General features: G+C 42.8%; 1 protein-coding gene across 2 annotated transcripts in view; it reads left to right on the forward strand.

The window, feature by feature from the left end:
* Positions 1-21,745, forward strand: part of DOK6 (docking protein 6) — a 420,268-nt gene that overhangs the window by 231,687 nt on the left and 166,836 nt on the right. For both annotated transcript variants that reach the window (XM_074985856.1, XM_074985858.1), the window contains exon 4: positions 13,026-13,145. In XM_074985856.1, the coding sequence (XP_074841957.1) occupies positions 13,026-13,145 (120 nt within the window). The remainder of the gene's footprint in view (positions 1-13,025; positions 13,146-21,745) is intronic.

Below are 21,745 nucleotides of genomic sequence, written 5' to 3' on the forward strand. Positions count from 1 at the left end.
TGTGCCAGAGGGGAGCCAGAGGCCCTGTGATGGCCGCTCTCTCCTTCAGGCACAGGTCAGCAGTGCAGATAGCCCAGCAGTGGGAGTAAGGATTCTGCTGTTTACCTTCCAGGCATTTCCATCTCCATGTGGATATTTTCCATCTATGTGCAAAGTAAAAAAATTTTATGTGCGACCAGGCACGTGCAAATGTGCATCGCTAGTACAATCAAAACACCTAGCTGTGTGTGCTCTGCTAATCAGCTGGCTGGCATTTGAATCTCTGAGTGGCTGCGCAAGCTCACGGCTTACAGGGATCACTGGTGAGGTATTTTATACTCTGGACAAGTCTGCATGTGCCCCTCCCTTTTGTCAGGGGCGTGTTAATAAGGCACTTCAGAACAGGTAAATGAGGCACTAGCATGCATATTCAGTGCCTCATTAGCAGAACGGTGGTCAGTCCTGCTTCGGAAGTGCTGCTTTTGGAACACAGGCTGGCTGTATCGACGCAGGCGCTTTGAAATAAGTGCCACTGTTCGAAATTCCCTTATTCCCAATTCGTTCCAAAAGGGAGGGGCACGTGTAGACACGGCCTCTGTGAGTTCGTACAGCAGTTCACAATTAATCCCTTTTCACTAGTGTACAGGGTTTACAGTGTGGCCTGTACATGTTGTCATTCATTACAGACCTCACCACTGACTTCTATCTTTCAACTTCATTCTTTTTCTTTGTGATTGTGCCTATAAGTTGCACAATTTAGCAGGACGTACTCCCTCCATACATGCACCCCTCCTCACCAAGCACATAAAGGGGGCTGCCAAGCTGCTGCCAGACTACACTCTCTGGCAGACACAGCTCAGCCCATTAATGTGGGTTCCTCAAAGCATCCTGGAGTCCCTTGTGTTGTGGTGGATCAAGGAAAGAAGTGCATGGAGGTCCAGTTCAGTTACCCCCACTCCCACCATGGCTAATGAGGATTATGGTCACAGACCCATCTGGAAGGAGTAGATGGTCAAACGATGTGGCTCTCTTGGGTGTTAATGCTCCACATCCACTTTCTGGAGTGGACAACAGTCCAGCTGGCCCGCAGAGCTGCCAACGAAGGGAAAGATGGGCAGGGAGGGGGGTGTCAAAATGGGGTGTTGCCCCAAGGCCTGCTGTTTCAAAGTGGCCCAGAGCTCCAGCCACTGCCACAGATAAAGCAGCAGCTGGAGTTCTGGGTCCCTTTGAAATGCAATGGAGTGTTGTGCTGCTGCCCTGCAGGTAGCTCCTAGAAAGAGTGGGGGCTGACAGCCCTAAATCCTGCCCCCTCCTACCTGAAGGAGTGGGGAGCTGGACCCCCTTTCCACTTTGCCCCCAGCCCATGGCAGCTGTCAGCACCGCTGCTGTCCTGTGAGTATTTTTTGCCCTGCCTTTTCAGCCAATCAGTCCTGGTGCTACAAGGGTTCAAAATATCCCTGTTATTGACATCTTCAGAGCAGCAGGCTGGGTCTCTGTGCACATTTTCATAAGGCATTGTTTGATGCTGCAAGCAGCATCTGCCTCAGATGGCTCCTTGGACAGGGCAGTCCTGCATTCAATAGCAGTACAGGGCTAGAGGAGCTCCCTCTTCAGGAGGGACATGGCTTGTGAGTTGCCTCAAGTGTATTGCACATAGGGACAAGCATTTGAAGAGGGAGGATCAGTTACACACCTTGTAGTAACAAGAGTTCTTCTAGATCAGGCGTCGGCAACTTGCGGCTATGGAGCGGCATACAGCTCTTTAAGGAGTCATTTGCAGCTCTGGATGCTGCAATCGCTGACTCCTCTTGTGGCTCCCTGCCCTGCCGCCACTGAAACAATAGAACTAAATTTAATTGGTTTAACAGTTGGCAGGGCATTGGGGGGATTTGGCCACAGCAGCAGCAGCGTGCGGAGCTGACCAAGCAGTATCGCCTTCTGCTGGCTGAGCTTGAGCTCGAGCACACGCACCAGTACACTGGACACCTGCAATTCAAGCTGTACAGGACCTTCTGCAAGAAGGGCCATAAGCCACCCTGCAGGCAGCTGGAGGAGCTTGTCAGTTGAGGTGTTTTAAGTCTGGGGATGTGGGGGGCAGGTTTGGGGCTGAGAGGGGTACAGCTTGGGAATGGGAGAGGTGGATTTGGGGGCTGAGGCAGGTAAAGCCTGGAGATGGGGGGGCGGGATTGGGGACCCAAGGGGGTAGAGCCAAAGCATGTGTGGAGGACATGAAGGGTTGATGCAAACATTGCTCCTTCCTGCTTATGAGCTTATCCCCAGGTGCAGCATTTTCCTTGTCCTCATTTGCTTTCCAGTCCGGAGGTGAAAGTGACTTAAACTTTCTAACTCATACAAATCATTGTGTGTGTGCAGTTCTGAAAACAGGGGTTACAAAATTATGGTTTGACATTTTTTATTAAGGACTGTCTCATCCTATCACATGCATTCCGGCTCTTGAAGTATTGGCTTTGTAACTGAATTTGAAAAAAAAAATGGCTATTCTCACTAGTTTGGTTGCGGTTTCCTGTTCTAGATGCATTGGGTCTGCATGTAATGCACTTTGTAGTCACCTTCCCCATTGCCTTAGATCCTATCATGGAAATTATCAGTAAGAAGGTACTGAAATTGTGTCCTTCTGACAGCCCCTCTGTATTTTTCTTGTGGAGTATATAGCAGAGGGAGGGTGCATGTCTGGATTAAGGCAATAATGCTAGGGCAAGTTATTCACCCTTGGGGACATGAAGCTCATGTGGAATGTCAAGTGCTCTATACATAGCGACAATGCATCTTAAAGAACTCCAGTTATTACAGGTTAGTAATCGGGTTCTTTCTCAGTGAACGATGTTCCCTGCTACTGCTACAGTTTTTTTTTAACTATGCTTGCAGAGTCCTCATGTTTTTAGGAAGTTCTCCATTACCCTGCATAAGGGTGAAAGACACGTAATCAGAACCATCTTTTGATAGCACATTTCCAATATAAGAAGGATCTGAGTTATAATTTAGCAGAATGCTATTGAGTTTTGAAACCTTTTCACCCTTTGTGATAAGTTCCATCAATCTCCAGTCATCCTGATTAATCTTCTAGTTGTTTTTCTTGGGCTGTGTCTACACGTGCCCCAGACTTCGAAATGGCCATGCAAATGGCCATTTCGAAGTTTACTAATGAAGCGCTGAAATGCATATTCAGCGCTTCATTAGCATGCGGGCGGCAGCGGCGCTTCGAAATTGACGAGCCTTGCAGCCGCGCGGCGTGTCCAGACGGGGCTCCTTTTCGAAAGGGCCCCGCCTACTTCGAAGTCCCCTTATTCCCATGAGCTCATGGGAATAAGGGGACTTCGAAGAAGGTGGCGTCCTTTCGAAAAGGAGCCCCGTCGGGACGCGCCGCGCGGCAGCAAGGCTCGTCAATTTCGAAGCGCCGCTGCCGCCCGCATGCTAATGAAGCGCTGAATATGCATTTCAGCGCTTCATTAGTAAACTTCGAAATGGCCATTTGCATGGCCATTTCGAAGTCTGGGGCACGTGTAGACACAGCCTTGGTGGAGAATGTCAGATAGTTGGAATAGGGTTCAATTTTTAGTACTGTATAGAAACATCTAGGCTCTGGCTCAGCAATGCTTTATTTTCTGAGTCATTGCCTCTGTAGGTAACGTTGGCCGTCCTGAAAACAATGACAGAATTTCTATAGACTTCAGTAGGTTAAGGATTTCACCCTCAGTTTTGTGCTTCCTAAGAGTGTCCTCATTTAAAAAACATAAACAAAAAAGAACAAAAAAAAGAGGACAAAAGAAAACCACTTCTCAGAATTGATGGAGATGGATGGCCACATGTTTAAGATTATGTTATAGGTACGGGTGACTCACTTTGAAAATCACAAATCTAAAACTACCTGATCTATGTACAAAGTAAAGTACTATTTCATTAGAGGGGAAAAAAATTTGGGGGAGGAGGCGAATGATGTGTGTTATGTTTTGCTAGCTTGAACAAGTTTTAATATTTTCATTAAATCCAAAATATTTTGGATGAAAAAATGGTATTGGAAATGTAATGATCCATTTCAAATAGAGAATGAAAGTACATCATTAATTTAAGGTAAGAATTATATAACAAAAACATTTAGGACTTGATCAGTGTATTTGTGCGGTGTAAGAAGATAAGTTTTGTATTACTGTCGAATAGAAATATATTGAGAAATATAAGGAATATGTGATAAAAGTCTAATACAAGAGTAATAGAACCAATACACAGTGTATTCTTTAGCTAATAGTACAACTGTATGAATGCGAAGTTATATATGACTAAAACTTAATTTATTCTTAGTAGAAGTGCATACAATATATCGTAGTACTAAGGTATGATGGCACACTACTGACCCTAGTACAGTATGCTGGCAGTATTTTATGCCATTGGAAAATGGGGCCAGAATCTAGCTATTTAATATCAGGAAGTTCCCATTTCTAGCTCTAATGGGGAGCAAGAGGTCATACCTTTAGATCACTGATTCAGTATCAATCGTTGCCTGTTCTGAATCTCATTCTGACATAATTTTGAGTGAAATGTAATATTTTGGGCATAAGGGAAACAAAGAAGGGAACACGTTTTGTATAGTTTTCTTTTAAAAGTCAGTAGTGGCAGAGTACAAGTGATGCTTTTCAAAGCCTTTGTGCCCAAAGAATACTTGCAACACAGACATCCCCTTATACCCAATAGATCCCTTTCAACTAAACAAAAATAAAAAGGGGAGGGAGGTTGAGAAGATATTTAATAAAGTGTAAAAATAAATCAAAGCAAAAGCCCCTATCTCAGGCAGACTGTTTACCCCCCCAAAAAGGTAAACTCCATCAAGTCCACTAGGTATTTCTCTATGTCTACTAATTTATGTGGGTGGAGCTCAGATGCCATGGTGGCGACCAATAGTATCAAATCCCAGTATGGATAGGCTATTATACGATATTTTTATATATATTTGTTCAGTTATTACATGGATATCACCACTACGTATGTGGTTGTGCTGGTGTATATAGATGTTCTAGAACAGCGTTTGGGAACCTTGCTTGGGATGGGGTTACCGACCACAGAAAAATCAGTTGGGTCACATAAAAGTGAGAAGCATTTAAAAACAAACAAAAAAATCCACAAAATCCTTGCTGATGTGGTGCCTGACTGAGACTCCTCAGTCCCCTCATGCTCCAGCACCACAGGTAGGAGGGTGGAAACCTGGGGACTGAGTTTCAGAGCTTCCCTAGGCCAGGTTAGCTATTCTGGTGACTTGGGATGGGACCAAAATTGGGGAAATCAGTGTGCAGGAGGGGGCTGCTGGGGAGTATGTGTGAGGTCTGGGCAGGAGGGAGGGTGCGGGAGCAGGCTGGATATCAGCTTTCAGGTGTGAGAGGGAGGGAGGATGTAGGAACAGGCTGAGGGTGGATGGTCTAGGTGGGAGGAATGGTGCAGGAACGGGCTGGGGGTAGGGTCTGAGTAGGAAGGAGGGGGCTGGGCTGGATCCTGGGGAGGGGAATCTTGAGGCTTGGGGTCCAAAATCAAGGCAAACTGTGTTCTGGATCTGGACTGCAGGCCAGAGGTTCCTAATCCCTGCTCTAGAAATTTCATCAATCTTTTCACATCAGCATTGGTCAGGACAGATGAGAAGAGAGAATTGCTGTAGCGATTTATCTTGTCTGTCAGTATTCTGACCCTCATCAATTACACTTGTCCCTTGAAAAATGAGATTTTTATTTTGAAATATTACTGAGGATTAAATAACTCCCAGACTGTGTGTTTGCATGAACATGAATTCTCATTTGTATGAGATTTGGAGCTGTGGTGGCAGAAAACGGGACCCAGTTAAGCCTTGTACAGAAGGTAGTTAATTCCCCTCTTCATTAAGAGATCATTCTTCAGTCTCCCAGCAGAAACAAAGTCTGTGTTGGGGAAATTGAATTTGAACTAGGTTGATGATACTTTTGAGTCACATAAATTGTAGTATTAACGACATATCCTGAGTCAGTGGTGTCCAGCAGAAATTTCAGGATCGTCAGAGCCCTGCCCTCCCACCCCTCTCCCAAGCCAAGCACATGCTGCCCCTCTGCAGAGCCAGGCACCCCTCCCCAACTCCCAGTGACTCACCAGAGCCACTGCTGCCACTCTGGAGCCTCCAGGCTACACAAGCTGTGCTGGCACCAGGCCCCACTGCTGGAGACGTGTAAGTAATGTGGGTCCTGAGGCTGGAGCTGCACCAAGCCCTGTGGCTGGAGCTGCGCCGGGCCCCATGGCTGGCACCACAGCTGGAGTGGCACTAGCTGCTCTGGGCCACAGCTCAAGTCACTGCCACCACTGTTGCTGCTGTGCGCTTGTGCCAAGAACTGGGGCGGGGGGGCACATGCACAGAGCAGGCAGAGGATGCTCCATTGCAGCACATCTTGGTGTCCCGTTCACCAAGCATATTGGACACTGCTGTCCTAAGCAGCGGCTGTGTAACTTGATGCAAGGACCTTCAATATATATGGCGCTGGTTGGGGAATTCTGTGCCAGTGCGTGCACTCAGAATTCATGATTGGGCATTATTCTTTGTTTCTCCATAGAAAATGATGGGGAAGCCAGGGGAAGTTGTAAGAGTCTTATGCCCCTCTCCCCAGCAGTGAGGGTGCATTGTATGCTGTGCTAAGAGCAGCTGGCGGAAAGGGAAGCTATTGCAAAAAGGCATTGCCCACCCAAACAGAGGGATGTGGGGCCTGGGAGGCATAAGCTACAGTTCCCACTTCCAATTTCTGCAAGCACAGAGCTGCCCAGGAGAGGGAGGGTTGGCTCACCCCTATGAGTCTTCTACACACAGGCCCCATCCCATGAAGCCCCACTGAGCACCAACCACTTTCACCCCCGCACCCTCCTGCAGAGTCCCACTGTCCTTGCACCCGGACCCTCTGCCCCATGAGCCTCTGTTTATCCATATTTCCCACCGAGCTGCCCCACAGAGAAACCACATCTAGATTCACCACACTGTCATCATCACTTGGATCCTGCAAGGCTGAGCTTGCTTGCCTGTATCTGGTGCACTTGACACACAAGGCCAGGGCCCTGGGGTGTTTCTGTGGCAGGCCCAACCCTAACCCTGTGTCTGGGCTGGGTGCAGCCTCGTTGCTGCACTCCTGGGTAAGGAGGGCTTCAAGGTGATCTCCCAGCTCCATGGCCCCACTTCTGGGCATAAAATTTGCAGAATTTTAAAATATTATGCACACATTTTTGGGATGCAGAATTCCCACAGGAGTCATTACGTGTCGTTGCTGAAAAGACCCTTTTTGAAGATGTGACTGACAATGTTTATATTGATCCCATGAAGCAGTTACTTTATTTTTGCAATTTTCATCTGATGATTGCATAACAGGAGATAGATTGGTGGTACTTGGAAATTGCCTAATTTCTGTGGCAGATCCTTGCAGCTGACAGTGTCTGTGGCTGTGTCTGCACTGAGCCCTAGTCCTGACAGTTTGATGCAAATAAGCAGTCTTGAAAATGCAAAATAGCAGCTTATTTGCATGACCAATGTGCATATTCATTAGACTAATTTGCATATCGTGGCAGAAATCACGTGGCAGCCGCTCTCTATCGACAGAGCGGATTGTTTGGCAATTTGACTGCAATCTGTGGAAAGAAGTTTTGTCAGAAGATATCTTCCAACAAAAAACTTCTGTTGACAAATCACTGTAATCTCGATATAGCTGAACAGCTGTCCACTGTGAAAATGTGCTTCTGCCTATTTCCATGCAGTTTTCAGTAAATTTCTCCTTCACACTAAAAAGTCAGAGTACTATTCATACTGAACAGTTGCTGTATTTCTTTTTGGAAAGTAACACTGGGACCATATTCTGCCACCACTACTCCTGTTGCATAGCTCCTGATATGAATGGGGCAATTTTCTGAGTAAAAGCCCTAAACTAGATGAGTAATGGTATCAGGAAATCATATCTTAAAAGAATTGCCCAAAGTGAGTAGCATGGTTTTGCATGAGTGTCCCTGTTCATTTCAGTGGGGCTAGTCAGGTATGTACTATTCAGAAACAGTAAGAATAGTGGAATTTATTCTTTAATTAGAGAAAAATAGAGATATGCTTTATACCTTTGTGTAAGAAGAAATAAAACACTTTTGATAGAATGTACAATTCCTGCTCATGTTTGCCCCACACATTCACTGAAGTCTGTGGGATTTTATTAGTTTTAGATTTGGTCCTTTTACAACAATTGCCTTGAACCTTAGCCTTAGTGTATGTTGGCTCGATGTGATTTTGATAAGATACCTTCTCACCCCCCTATTTTGCCCCAATCCTGTAGAGCATTTCTTAAAGTTTGATACAAGCTTTCGTATGATAATCAGTATTTAATTCTTTGTGTTGCCTTATTTAATATTAATGCAGTTTTTTATTCTGGAAAAGGCAGACATTTTATATAGCTATGAAAATAATGAATAATGAACAGTATATTGGAATAGCAAGGTCTTCAGTTAATGGCACTGTTCTGTACAGAGTATATATACTGTAATGATATAATGTAAATTAGGCAATAGAATGAGAACAGTTCAGGTAGTTCTTTGGTTCATAGAACAGTCTCCATGAAAGTATAGGTTTAATCATGATTGTTTGGTGGAGACCAGTACAATCATGCTATAACATATAACTTGCTATAGCATACAACAGTATAACAGTATTTCAGCATCTTTCAAACTCTTCTTTTCTAATACAAATGTATAAAGCATAATGCATTAATGAAAAATTGTACATGAAAACAATATCATATTTTGAGAACAGGCAGATTCATGTTAATCTGCATGGGTGGGCTTTACCCATGAAACCTAATAACCTAATACATGTGTTGGTATCTAAGGTGCCACAGGACTTCTTGTTATTTCTGCAGCTAATCAATGGCAATGCTTAGGAAATGGACCTACTTCAAAGTTTTGATGTTTTCCTATTGTTCACCTCAGGACTCTGAGCTGTCAGGAGAAGTCCTGGGACTATACATATAAAACAAAACAAACAAAAAAAACACCTTGGCCCTTATTCTTCCATCTCAGATCTGTTTGATGTCTCATCCAGGGGAAAGGTGAGTCCTACAACTGAGATCTCCAGTCCCTCCTGCAACACCCTGAATATGAATGTTGGACTATAACCTATGGACTAACTCTGGGGAAAAAAAATAAAAAGAAAAAAAAGAAAACAAAAAACCCTTTCTGCAACTACAAAGCTCACCATCTCTACAAAGCTCTACCATCTCATCTTTCTTTTCCTTTTCTTTTCTTTTCTTTTTTCTTTTCTTTTCTAGGTTAGTTAATAAAAATTTTAGATTAGTTAATAAAAATGAGTGTAAGTGCATATTTGGGTAAAACCTAAATAGCTTGGGTAGTAATATGTCCCATCCTTTTTAATTGGTAGAACTTTCTTGCATGGTATTTTTGGTAATTGTAATCAGTAATCATATTTGACATGGGTGTCTGAGCAGAAACCCAAGTCTGTTGCTAAAAGGGAAGTGTGTTTTAACTTCTGTGCAATCAGTAAGGTATTGTAGAAACTGTTTTGCGCTGGCTTGGTACATCTAAATATTGAAATATCCACTGTGTTTGGGGGTTGTCTGTCCCATTTTAAGCAGTTTGCCCTAACTGTGTGACCTCAGTAGGGCCTTCTTTGGGTCCCTGTCATAGCTGTGCAATATATAGTCTTCCTGGGATGCTGGATTTCTGAGATATGGCACTAGGCTTTTCTGAATCAGGATACAGAGAAACAAAATTCTCCTAACGTGACTGAACAGTGAGCTAGAGCAGAAATTACATATTTCTTCAGCTACTGACCTGGAAGCTCAGGGAAAGCTATAGGGAAACTGCCTAAAAGTCCTGCACCTAACAATATTACTTTTTCAGAGGAACAAATTGCAGGATGCTGCTAGCTGTGTATCTCTTGCAAGAAGCAGTTCCAAGTTAGGGCCACCTGTCTCTTTACATTTTATCTCACCTTTGGTATTTATTTTAGCAGAGCAAAATTCTTGAATATTAGAGGAAATAAAGATGTGAGTATGCCATCCTAAAACACAGCTTATAATGTATGGCATGAAGACATAAAACCAGGCTAAACTCTGCCGTACCATGCAGTGGTTGCCTCTAAAAAGTCAACCATTATTGACAGATGTCATATAGAATCTCATCCAGATTCAACTGAAGTTAATGAATACATTAGCAGTGATTTCAGTGAAAGCAGGATTGGATTCATCATAATAGGTCAAATATTTCAGAATTTCCCTGTACTGAGGACACACACATTCATGTGAACATTTCGGTTTATGCATGCCTAGTACCTTTGGGATACACAGGAATGTACACATATAGATATAGTACTTCATAAGGACTGCATCTATACCACGTTCCTCTTTTGAAACAGGAATGCAAATGAGGGAAATCAAAAATGAAAATGAAACACTGATTTACAAATCCGTGCTTCATTTGCATAATCTTCTCTGGTCACTTTTTTGGGAGATATTTTTTCAAAAAAAAAAACAATGTAGACAAGGTTCCTTTGGAAAATAATAAAAAAAAACTTTTTCAAAAGAACCCTTATTTCTGAAATAAATGAGGTTTACAGGGTTCTTTCGAAAAGGGTTTTTTAAAAAAAAAAAACAAAAAAACCCAAAACCTGTCTACACTGCTTTTTTTTCCCCCCCAAAAAGAAAATCTTCCAAAAAAGAGTGATCAGATGAGATTATACAAATGAAGCATGAGACTTGTAAATCAATGCTTCATTTGCATGTTTAATTTCCCTTATTTGCATTTGTCTTTAGAAAGAGGCATATAGTGTAGACATAGCCAGGCTGTGGCATGGCACCTTGTTGATCCTAAAGAGAACCACAGCTAACAATGTCATATGGAATGAAGCTGGTGTCAGTTAATGAGAAACTCAAAGTATTCTAGCCTCAATTGCACCAGATTTGTAGTCTGCACACACATGAAGGAAATCTACTACAATTCCCTTAATATATCCATGTGCCATAAGGGAGAATGTGGCAGTAGAGTCAAAGAAAGTGTAGCCATTTAAGATTGTCAGTGTGTGCATCCGGGGGAAAGCTCCACTTAGAGAATCCTTTGTATCCAAAATGTGCTAGGAATGCCTAAACTAAAACATCCATCTGAACACTGAATTTCATCAGCCAATCACTTGTGCTTTTGGTAGTAGACATATACCCTGCAGTCTTGAGGAAGACTCTATTGTTTGAATGAACAGGGTTTCCAAAACAGAAATATATATATTTATATGCAGTACTTTTTCTGTGAAAAAAAGAGGAGCCACCCAGCTGGGGATCCCACAGCTGGAGCTGCCAATTTGCATACTCAGTACTGGCACGTACTGGCATGAAAAAAGCACTGTTTATATGGTACTGAATTGTTAGATTTTTGTAATAAGTAAACATGGGTTATACACTGACAATAAGACAAGTGTGACTACAATCTGATATAATTACAACTTCAGTATTTTCCTTTATGTAGTTGCATAAAATGCCTAATTAGTTAATGGCAGTGGTTTATGTAAATCAATAAAATATGTATTTGCCTGTGATTTATGCAAGTACAATCTAGTCTTCAAATATTTGGCTTTATGTTAACGATTGATATACTTTCATATATTTTATACCGTCCAAAAAGTTTCCAAATTTAAATTATTAAAATATGCTGTCAGCATTGACAATATATGTTCAGAGTTCAGTGACTTCATTGGCTTGCGGTTGACTGCCTTGCCGTTATGTTGATTTGATTTATTGAATAGTTTCTCATACGTATTAAAAATATATTTCTCCTGCCTGGGCTTTCTACTTGACTTGCTTTCTCTTGCCCTTGCCGTAAATTTGCTCTAATTTTGTGTGGCTACAGCTGAAGTTAATCACCATTGTGGCATAATAACGTGTACTTATAGCTACCATCAAGAAATTGACTGAATCTGATTGCAGCATTGGGTCACAGCTAGAGATGGGCCCAAACTAACCGTACCTCCTGCATTTTTAAATTTGTGATCTGGATCCCAACCTGCAGAATCTAGAAACGCCTTGTTGACCATCAAGATTTATAGGGAGCAATCACAAGAAACCTGCCTGTTTTGTTTCAGTGGGTTTGTATTTTTTCTACCTTTCGTGAATTTGGCTTCAAGAGCCATGTGGCTTCAGAAGGTACTCACTGCTTTCAAAGATTTTCTATAAAAGCCCTCCTTTATTATGATGAATTCATGAACATGGTATTGATTTATGCATAATTCTTTTCCTCTCCTAGATGTTTGAATGGGAGACAGAATTTCTTTACATGTGTTTACCATCACTTCACCCATCTGTCTTTTATACTGTTATATTTATAGGGTAAAAACACTGTTGAATTACTCAGTGCTGGAACAGTTCAAATATTGTAAGAAATGTATATTTTTGACAAAGTAAATTACCTCAGGAAAAGTGACAAGTCTTGTGTGGTGCTATAAAAGTTATTAAACTTGAAGTTTATTAGAAAAGGAAGTCAGTTCTAGAGTAAGGTTTACTTCATTCTCTTATTAATTCCATCCTATTGATATCTTGGGACTCCAAACACAAGCAGCCCAGTTAATCTTTATCAAAATGGATTTAAAGCAACTATGTTGTTTCTTTTCACATAACTTTACATTAAAATAATTTTGAACTAAATTATTTCCATCAAGCAAGACGCAATTAAAAAAAAAACCCCCACCCACAGTTTTTTGCAAATGAGAAAAATTGGAGGTTGTCCTGGATGAGTGAGCTGATTCCTAGCAAAATGAGCTTTTTATACCTTTCACCTATTCCTAGGCAATTCAGGAACCGTGGTCAGGTTTTTAAAGGTTCATAAATCAAGCCAAAACAGCATGTGGGGGATTATTGTTTGTTTTTTGCTGGTTTTGAAACAGAAGTTACTCATCCTAACTGAATCATTTAGGGGGAAAAAAAGTTGATCAAATACTTTTTTCATGGTGTAGCTTCTTTGAGGAAAATTCCACTGATGTCTTTGTTTGTGACATTTGATTTTTTCAGAACTGGAGGCAGAGGAGTGGTGCAAACATCTCTGTATGGAATGTCTAGGAACCAGGCTGAATGATATAAGCCTTGGGGAACCTGATTTGCTTGCTGCTGGAGTCCAGAGAGAGCAAAATGGTAGGTAGCCATTCGATCTGGCCATTGCAAGTATCTCTCTGTAATTCTTCCTAGTAGATGAACAACATTTTACATTTGTTGTGGGGTTTTGTTCATATGTCCTAGAATATCTTTCCTGAAATAAAATAGAAGTTTGTTTTGTTTTAGCAGCTTCGTAGTATGTGCTGGACTTTTAAAGGGCTTGGGGGAAATCACTAGATTGAAGGAAGGGAGAAAATTCTGACTTACTCTAGTAACAAGTCCATGACAAATATGGGAGAGAGAGTGTGTGTGTGTCTGTCTGTCTCTCTCTCTCTTTCTCTCTCATTGAATTTGGGAAATTAAAATAACGACTTATTTGGGTTCAGAAACACCAGCTTCGGCACTGTGCCAGAAAACAGCAGCTGTTCTAAAATAGGCCCTGAAAAAACTGATGAACCTTTGAAGAAGTCACCCTTTGGATCAGAAACCATCACTGTGTTATAGATGCATACAGTGCTTATTTAATACAATGGTGTCAGAGCCTCTAGGTGCTACTAAATACAACGAATAAATAAAATGTAGGGGCATGCACAGCTGAGACAAAAGTCTCTGGCTTTCCAATTCCCCTTTGTAGGGATGTGTGAATAAAAGTTTTATCCAGACAAATGCACAGATGATTGGATGTTGGTAGTTAAAATATGGTAGAACTGAACAATACCTTCTGTTATAGTCATTTAACATCCAAAATCACTGCCCTCTCTTGTCAGTCATTATTACTCCATGAAAAATGTCCGTGTCTTTTATAAGCATAATGCAAATAGCTATACAATAGTACCCATATTTTTGCTTCAGCTTTGCAAATGGAATTTCTTCATCCAGTGACGGAAGGGCTAACATATTTTTTCGGTACTGTTGTATTTATTAGCTTGTTGCAGAGTCATAGACGCATTTGAATCCAGTAACCTTAAAGGTGGAGAAATCCATAAAAAAAACTCACGTTCTGCCGTTTGTAGGAAAGGATGTTGCTCAGGTCCCTTTCATATAATTCTGAGGCCTTTGTGAAACTGTCTGGGTCCTTCACTGCAAGACATGAGATTTACCATGTAATATGGTTAACTTTCACAACTGCTTTAGACAACGATACAAAGTACAAGAGGGAGGGTGGACAGCCGTGTGGTAAGGTGAGGGTGATCAGGAATATATCTAGAAAATAAAAGAAATCACGGACAAACACACTCTTTTGTATCATCTGTGATATATGTATAGACACTTGTATTGCAGAACTAGTGTGTATGTATTTGAGGAGGGAGTTTTGGGAACAGCAGATGGGGATTTCCTCAAAGAGGAGAAGGATCTGCTCAGATAGGCTGCAATAAAGAAATATCTTTATTCCCTAGGGGTCTCAAGTTATCACTACGGAGCTTTGAATCAGTGTCCTGCAGTTTTGTGTCATAAGCCGTGAATATGACAATGAGATTTCTCAGCTTGTGCCTGATAGAGTAGGTCTCTCCTGACATGGGGTCCCCTGAAGATCCAGGTTCAATAACTGTTTGAACTGGCCTTGATGCGGTTGATTGTGTTGCTACTGACTGCTAAAAATTGGCACATGTGAAAAATAATTAGGATGTTTATTGCTCTGTTGTAAATAAATGGAATGAAACAAATATAATTAGCTGTGAGGCATGGGGCCTTGGTGTGAATCCCATGGATAAGACAGCAAGGGAGTATGAATAGAGGTACCTCTTCAAGCAGAGGGGGGTGAATTAAATCAGTATTTCCAGAATTTTCTGTACTGAGTCATTAGGTAGAATGCCAAAGATGATGCAGTTTTGACACATATGCCCAATGTAGAATTCTTCATTTAAACTGATATCTTTAAAATTCAGAGTTGCTGTCCTAGTTAGCGGTATAATGAAAAGCAACTGCTTGTTTTCATAAAATCCCAGTAGGATGTAGAGGAAAAAAAAACACAGATGTGATTATTTTTGGAACCAGTCTACCCTTTTGGTTGACATAGCTGTCCCTGTGAGAGCTTGCAGGTGTGCTCAGTTGTCTTCAACATTTTTTATACTACAATAAGTTGAATAGAACTGTGGACTTCAGATTAATTTAGTTCCTCTAAATTTAGAGGCCTCATTCTCAAAATGACAGTATTATGGAAGAAATTATTAATATCTGAGGAAATAGTTTTTATCTGTGGATATAAATGACAAATTTTGTCTTTCCTGAGTGATACAAAATAATGAGTTCTACTAATTCGTAAAGTTCTAGTTCATAAGAGCTCACTTTGAAAGATTGTAGCTCAAAGGGCCCTTGAAATCCTGATGAGCTTTTAATGACCTGAATCTGAAAGGTCAAAGTTGAAATTTGCAGCCCATAAAAAGCAATGGTACATAACAAATTTCAAAATATTTGCCCATTGTTAAAATGGCAATTAATTGTCAGACTCAAGATATTATGCAACTTTACTTAACATTTATATAGCACCTTTCAAAAAAAAATCTGAAAGTACTTTGTAATAGCCTTATACCATCCCTCTGGGTTAGGTTAATATTAATGCACAGACTGACTGAAACAGAGAGGACAAACCTGAATTTTAGCAGCAGAGCCAGGAAAAGAATGCGAAAGTCTCTGCTCCTAGTTTCATGCTCTTCCTACTAGCATGTACAGGTGGTCTCCAACTTACGAACACAGTGACTTAATGACCATTTGTGCTTACAACCAACCTCCAGCTCATGCCTCCCCCCACCCCGTGCATGCCCCAGCTCACCTCCTCCAGTGGGGAACTCCAGCCGCTTGCCTGGGGCTCCCCTCCAACCCCTGGGCCTCAACCACCTACACTCAGACCCAACCCCTGTGTGGCCCTAGTCACTCCCCATGTTTGGCTGGCTCAGCGCGCGTGGCACTCCAACCTATGCCCCCCCCTGGTCAACCATTCCTCCATCTGGCTGAACTCCCCCACACCATCAGATTACCTCCCCCACACACACACTTTGGGCTCCATCTGTCAGCTACCACCGGTGCATGCAGGGGTTCTATCCCTCCTGCCAGCTCAACCCACCTCCGCCCTGATTAACCTCCATTCAATCCCCCTGTCCCCAGCTGACCCCACCCCCCAGCATGTGATGGGCTGTCAGCTGCCAGTGCGTGCCAGGCTCCAGCTGTCAGCTGCTACAGGTGCGTGAGGCTCTACCCCCCCAGCTAACCCCCTCCTCGCCCCAGTTCACCCCATTCGATCCCCCAGGGCCCCAGCTCATACTCCCTGGCACACAGGGTTCTGGCTTCAACCTAAACCCCGGGGCTCCAGAAACACCCCCCACCACCACCCCCAGCCCCGGCTCCAATCCCCGGATGGCCTCAACCCCACCCCAGCCTCCTGCAAGCCCCCAGCTCAGCTGCACCTTTCCACCCCCCTTGCCGCCCTAACCCACCCCAGGCTTGCCCCAACCCAAGCCCTCCCGAACTTATGTGAAATTCAAAGTTTGTGAGGGCTGTGTGGAAGGCAGCCCTCACGTACCTCGAGGGATTACAGTATCATGATATTTCCATCTTACGACCAAATCGAGTTACGACCAGTTGTTTTGGTGTGGCAGAACCGTCATTTTTTTATTAAAAAAAAATTTTGGTCAACATATTTCACCCAAGTTTTGCTAAGTAAATGACTAATGTCACTTGACTGAGGCTAAATTCTCTGCTAGCCTAGTGATTTGAAACAGATTTTGAGTGTTTAAAGGCTGAAAGCAAAATATAAGTTCATTTTAATTTATTTTATTTTATTAGGGTCTGTATTGTGTTGTGAAAAATGTGTTGACATTTTATTTTTTATTTTTATTCATATTTTAAAAAGCAACTGCTGTACATGATAAACGGTCATCATGTAAAGTTGAAAAGGTTAATGCTTTTAAACTAAATTAGCAATCATTATAGTAGTATAAGTAGTACTAAAGGGATGGAGGGTGGTTACTTTCCCTTCCTCTTGTGCCTCCTCCAATACCACAATTCTTCCCTGGTGATGACAGTAAGGAATGACATGGCAGCGCCTGCTGTAATGTGGGCCTCTGGCTGTGAACGTCATGTCACTAGGCAGGGAATAGGGAATAGTGTTAAGCTGCTGCTGTGCAAAGTCTGTCTGTTATTAATAGGAAGAGGTATTATTGCACATGTTAGTAGCTTAATTTCAGTGCTTTAAGTGGCTAACCTTTAAGTGGCTTCCCATTGAAGCCAGTGGAAAGACACCCATCAACTTGAGTTGGCTTTTGAAAATCTGACCCTATGCGTCACATCAAAGTGCTCATGTTATGCAGAGGCATCAAAATAAATGACATGTTTGGGCATAAGTATACAGTTGGAGAAGTTCAACCTTCAATTGATTTCTTTAGTAAAAGCATTGTTAACTATTGTCTTTTTTTTTTCTTTTTCTATTATTTTTATTTTATTAGTTTGAAGGATGTCATAGGGTGTAATTTGCAGCAAACTCATTAACTGCCCTAGTGTCAAATGTAACTTGTTGAACAAAGGTCTTTATTTCCCAGAATAGCTTTTATATAATATATATATATATATTGAAGTTAGACACTTAGTCAATGCATACAAAAAATTGCATAATTCATTTACACTCATCTTGGGTTTTTTTAGAAATATTCTTAGACCTGTTGAATTTCTGTATGTGGTTCACTGTATAACAGAATTATGCACATATTTTATTGATTTTCTGTCACCCTTAATTCATTGTGTACAGTTTCCATTTTGAAAAATATAAAATGCACCTTTATAGATGGTATTAAATAAGATATTTACTTAAAATTTTAAAAAGATTATACAAAAGTATCTATAACTAAGGTAAAAGGTTAGTAAATCTTAATCCATATTTTATAGTCAGGATTACAGCTTTTTTCCTGTGTTAATGATTTGATGACTATATTAATTAATTTACAATAGCTTTGATATTCAGGAAATTAAGAATCTTTCTACACAATATTTTGTAAATGATGTAAAATATAATGGCTACGTCTACACGTGAACGCTACATCGAAATAGCTTATTTCGATGAATAACATCTACACGTCCTCCAGGGCTGGCAACGTCGACGTTCAACATCAATGTTGCGCAGCACCACATCGAAATAGGCGCTGCGAGGGAACGTCTACACGCCACAGTAGCACACATCGAAATAAGGGTGCCGGGCACAGCTGCAGACAGGGTCACAGGGCGGACTCAACAGCAAGCCGCTCCCTTAAAGGGCCCCTCCCAGACACAGTTGCACTAAACAACACAAGATCCACAGAGCCAACAACTGGTTGCAGACCCTGTGCATGCAGCATGGATCCCCAGCTGCAGCAGCAGCAGCCAGAAGCCCTGGGCTAAGGGCTGCTGCCCACAGTGACCATAGAGCCCTGCAGGGGCTGGAGAGAGAGCGTCTCTCAACCCCTCAGCTGATGGCCGCCATGGCAGACCCCGCAATTTCGATGTTGCGGGACGCGCAACAACTACACGGTCCCTACTTTGACGTTGAACGTCAAAGTAGGGCGCTATTCCTATCCCCTCATGGGGTTAGCGGCTTCGACATCTCGCTGCTTAACGTCGATGTTAACATCGAAATAGCGCCCAACACGTGTAGCCGTGACGGGCGCTATTTCGAAGTTAGTGCCGCTACTTCGAAGTAGCGTGCACGTGTAGACACGGCTAATAAGTGCTGTTAAGGAGTTAAAAAAATGTTCAAGGACTAGTTCCTCAATTGGTACATATTACCTAGCTCCTCTGAATCCATTGGAGACATGCTGATTCTTAGAAGTGAAAATCTGGGTAAATTTGCATTTCATTTTTATCTAGCTGTGGTTGTGGCCGAAAAAACCAAGAAATGTTACACTTACTACATTGGACCAGACTTATTGGATTCCATAGCCTGAAAGGTAGACCACTCACCTGGAAGGTGGGAAACTCAGTCTCCCTGCTCCAATGATTTTTTAATTTTGTGTCCACAGTGGAACAGCTTCAACAGATGAGACAGAGGGAGCCTCCACCCCTCCCCCATATGATACTCCAGGGATTATCTACTTTTCTGAAAATACAGATTCAAACTCTCTTATCCAGCAAAATCCCTTGTCCAGCACAACAGTGGGGGATGGGATAGCCAGGGGGATGGGGTAGCCCCATGGCTGGGAGCCAGCTGGGGCACAGAGCCTTGCTGGCAACCACTGCAATGGGGACCCTGGCACCTCTGCGACTGGGCGGGGGTGGGGAATCACAGAACCCCACAGAGAAGTGCTGCAGGAGTGGACCCCTCCCTCTAGGCAGCCAGCCTGACCTCTTTTGTCCAGCAATTCCCCTCATTTGGGACAATCTAGGTCCTGAGGGTGCTGGACAAGGGAGGTACAATCTGTATTTTGGGATGTGACAACTAGCCTAAAAAAGGGACAACCTGCCTCCCCCACCATGCCACTCTTTATGCTGCTTCTGACAGCAATGCAGACTTCAGAAACCCTGATTTATAGCCTACTGGCTAGGCACTGTAACCCAGGGAACTCCAGGTGTCAACTGGCAGAGGCCAGGAGGAATCCGTAGGGTTTTACAGGGCTGCCATGGATCAAGTACATGCAGGGCTTGTCTACACTACCACCTTCCTTCGAAGGAAGGATGGTAATTAGGGTGTTGGGAGTTTACTGATGAAGTGCTGCAGTGCATAGGCAGCGCTTCATTAAGCAAATCCCCCTCCCCACCCCACCCCCCCGCAGCAACTTCAAAGTTTTAAACGTCGAAGTACTGGCAAACATCTAGCTGTGGCGCATCCGCCGGTACTTCAAAGTGCCAGGGCATCTTCAAAATCCCCTTAACTCCTCAAAAGTTGCCACGCGGTGCGGGGGGGAATTTGCTTAATGAAGTGCTGCCTATGCATGGCAGCACTTCATTAGTAAACTCCCAACACCCTAATTACCATCCTTCCTTCAAAGGAAGGTGGTAGTGTAGACAAGCCCACATATCAGTTCACCAAAAGAAAGTATGTGAGATCTCTGCTGAGAGCCAGTGGCCCACTGGTCATCCTAATCCTGTAGGGTAAGGATGGATAATATTTATTCAATTGTTTGTATGCACTGAAAATTGTACCCTAAAAGTCTTGGAGTTAATACAGATTTCTAGGAGGTGACATACCCCAGAATTTTCTCTTCAGGCAGGAAGTAACAGAGGCTTCTCTCTCTGTCTGGGCTTGTGTTGTGCATTGTATTCTTCACAATGGAGCCCTCCTGCATACTGAACCATGATTAAAGAAAAGAAAGGAAATTCACAGGATGAAACAAACACCACCAGAGAGAAACTTATTTATGTCTAAAGAGAGAGGATTGCTGACTGAGGGGGCAAGAGAGTGCAAGGAAGCATACATTGTCCTTCCCCTGGGAGGCAAGTTGAGCAGCATATGTGGAAGGAGGATTACAGCCATGCGTGGCTGTTAAAACGCTGGAGAGACTTTGGGTGAACATTGCACTGTGATACATAAGACCATCTAGTCAATCACCTCTAGGTTCTAAAATATGTTATTGTTGTGTTGTATATGTATTTGTATTTGTGTTGTATATGTATATGTATTTATTTCCCATACCTGCTGTTCTTTGAACCTCTGTGCTTTGTTAAATTAATGTAGGGTTCATGTTGTTATAAATGGCATTTATTAAGCACAGCAACGATCTGAGGTGGAATTGATAAGCTGAAGTATACATTTCCTTTGGAACCAGAGAGTCTGTGGATACTGTGAATGCCAGTAGGATGGAATGGATACTCTAGGAGGAAACTTGGAGGTCTCCAAAGTTGGATTTTACCTATTGCTAGTCTGCAATGAGATAGTGGGGCCTGCATACACCTAGGCTCTATCTACACTAGAGTGATCTGTCAACAGAAGTTTCTGTTGACAGATCATGGCCAGACTGCCAAGTGGATCGAAAGAGTGGTCCACTCTCTTGACAGAGTGGCCAGACTGCCCAGCCCCTCTCTAGACAAAACAGCCAGCCAGAAGCAGAGCAGACAGGGCTGTCTGGTGTTCTGGAAGCCCTGTCTGTCAACAGATGCCCCCCGCCCCCACGAATATCTAGACTGGCTTTTTCTGTTGACAGAGGCATTCTGCCTCATGCGGGAGTGGCAGAACACTGTCGACAGAAGTGACTTGTTTTGCCAATTTACTGTCAATTTACAATTTACTTGGGTATGTGGATGCTCTGCAGGTTTAGTCAAAAAAACAAGCAAACAAAAACTTTCTAGTGTAGACATAGCCCTAGCAAGGAAAGCATGTGTTGCCCATGGGCTGTGGAGGTCAGAGCTGATTCCTGAGCGGCATAGATAAGGCTTCTACATACTAAGAGCAGGTACTAGAAAGGTGCTTTGCATTCTGGGTATCACTTGGAAGCATCATAATGCCATAGTTGTCATGATCCACACCTCATTTACTAGTTAACAAGGGGTCTCACTCCGGGTCTCACTCTGGGCACTGATATTTTAGATATTGAGAGAGTCAAAGGCTACGTCTACACGTGAAGCCAACATCGAAATAGCTTATTTCGATGTAGCAACATCAAAATAGGCTATTTCGATGAATAACGTCTACACGTCCTCCAGGGCTGGCAACGTCGATGTTCAACTTCGACGTTGCGCGGCAC

Source organism: Carettochelys insculpta, chromosome 2 (genome assembly GCF_033958435.1).
Source record: "Carettochelys insculpta isolate YL-2023 chromosome 2, ASM3395843v1, whole genome shotgun sequence".
In the NCBI taxonomy this organism is placed as follows: Eukaryota; Metazoa; Chordata; order Testudines; family Carettochelyidae; genus Carettochelys; species Carettochelys insculpta.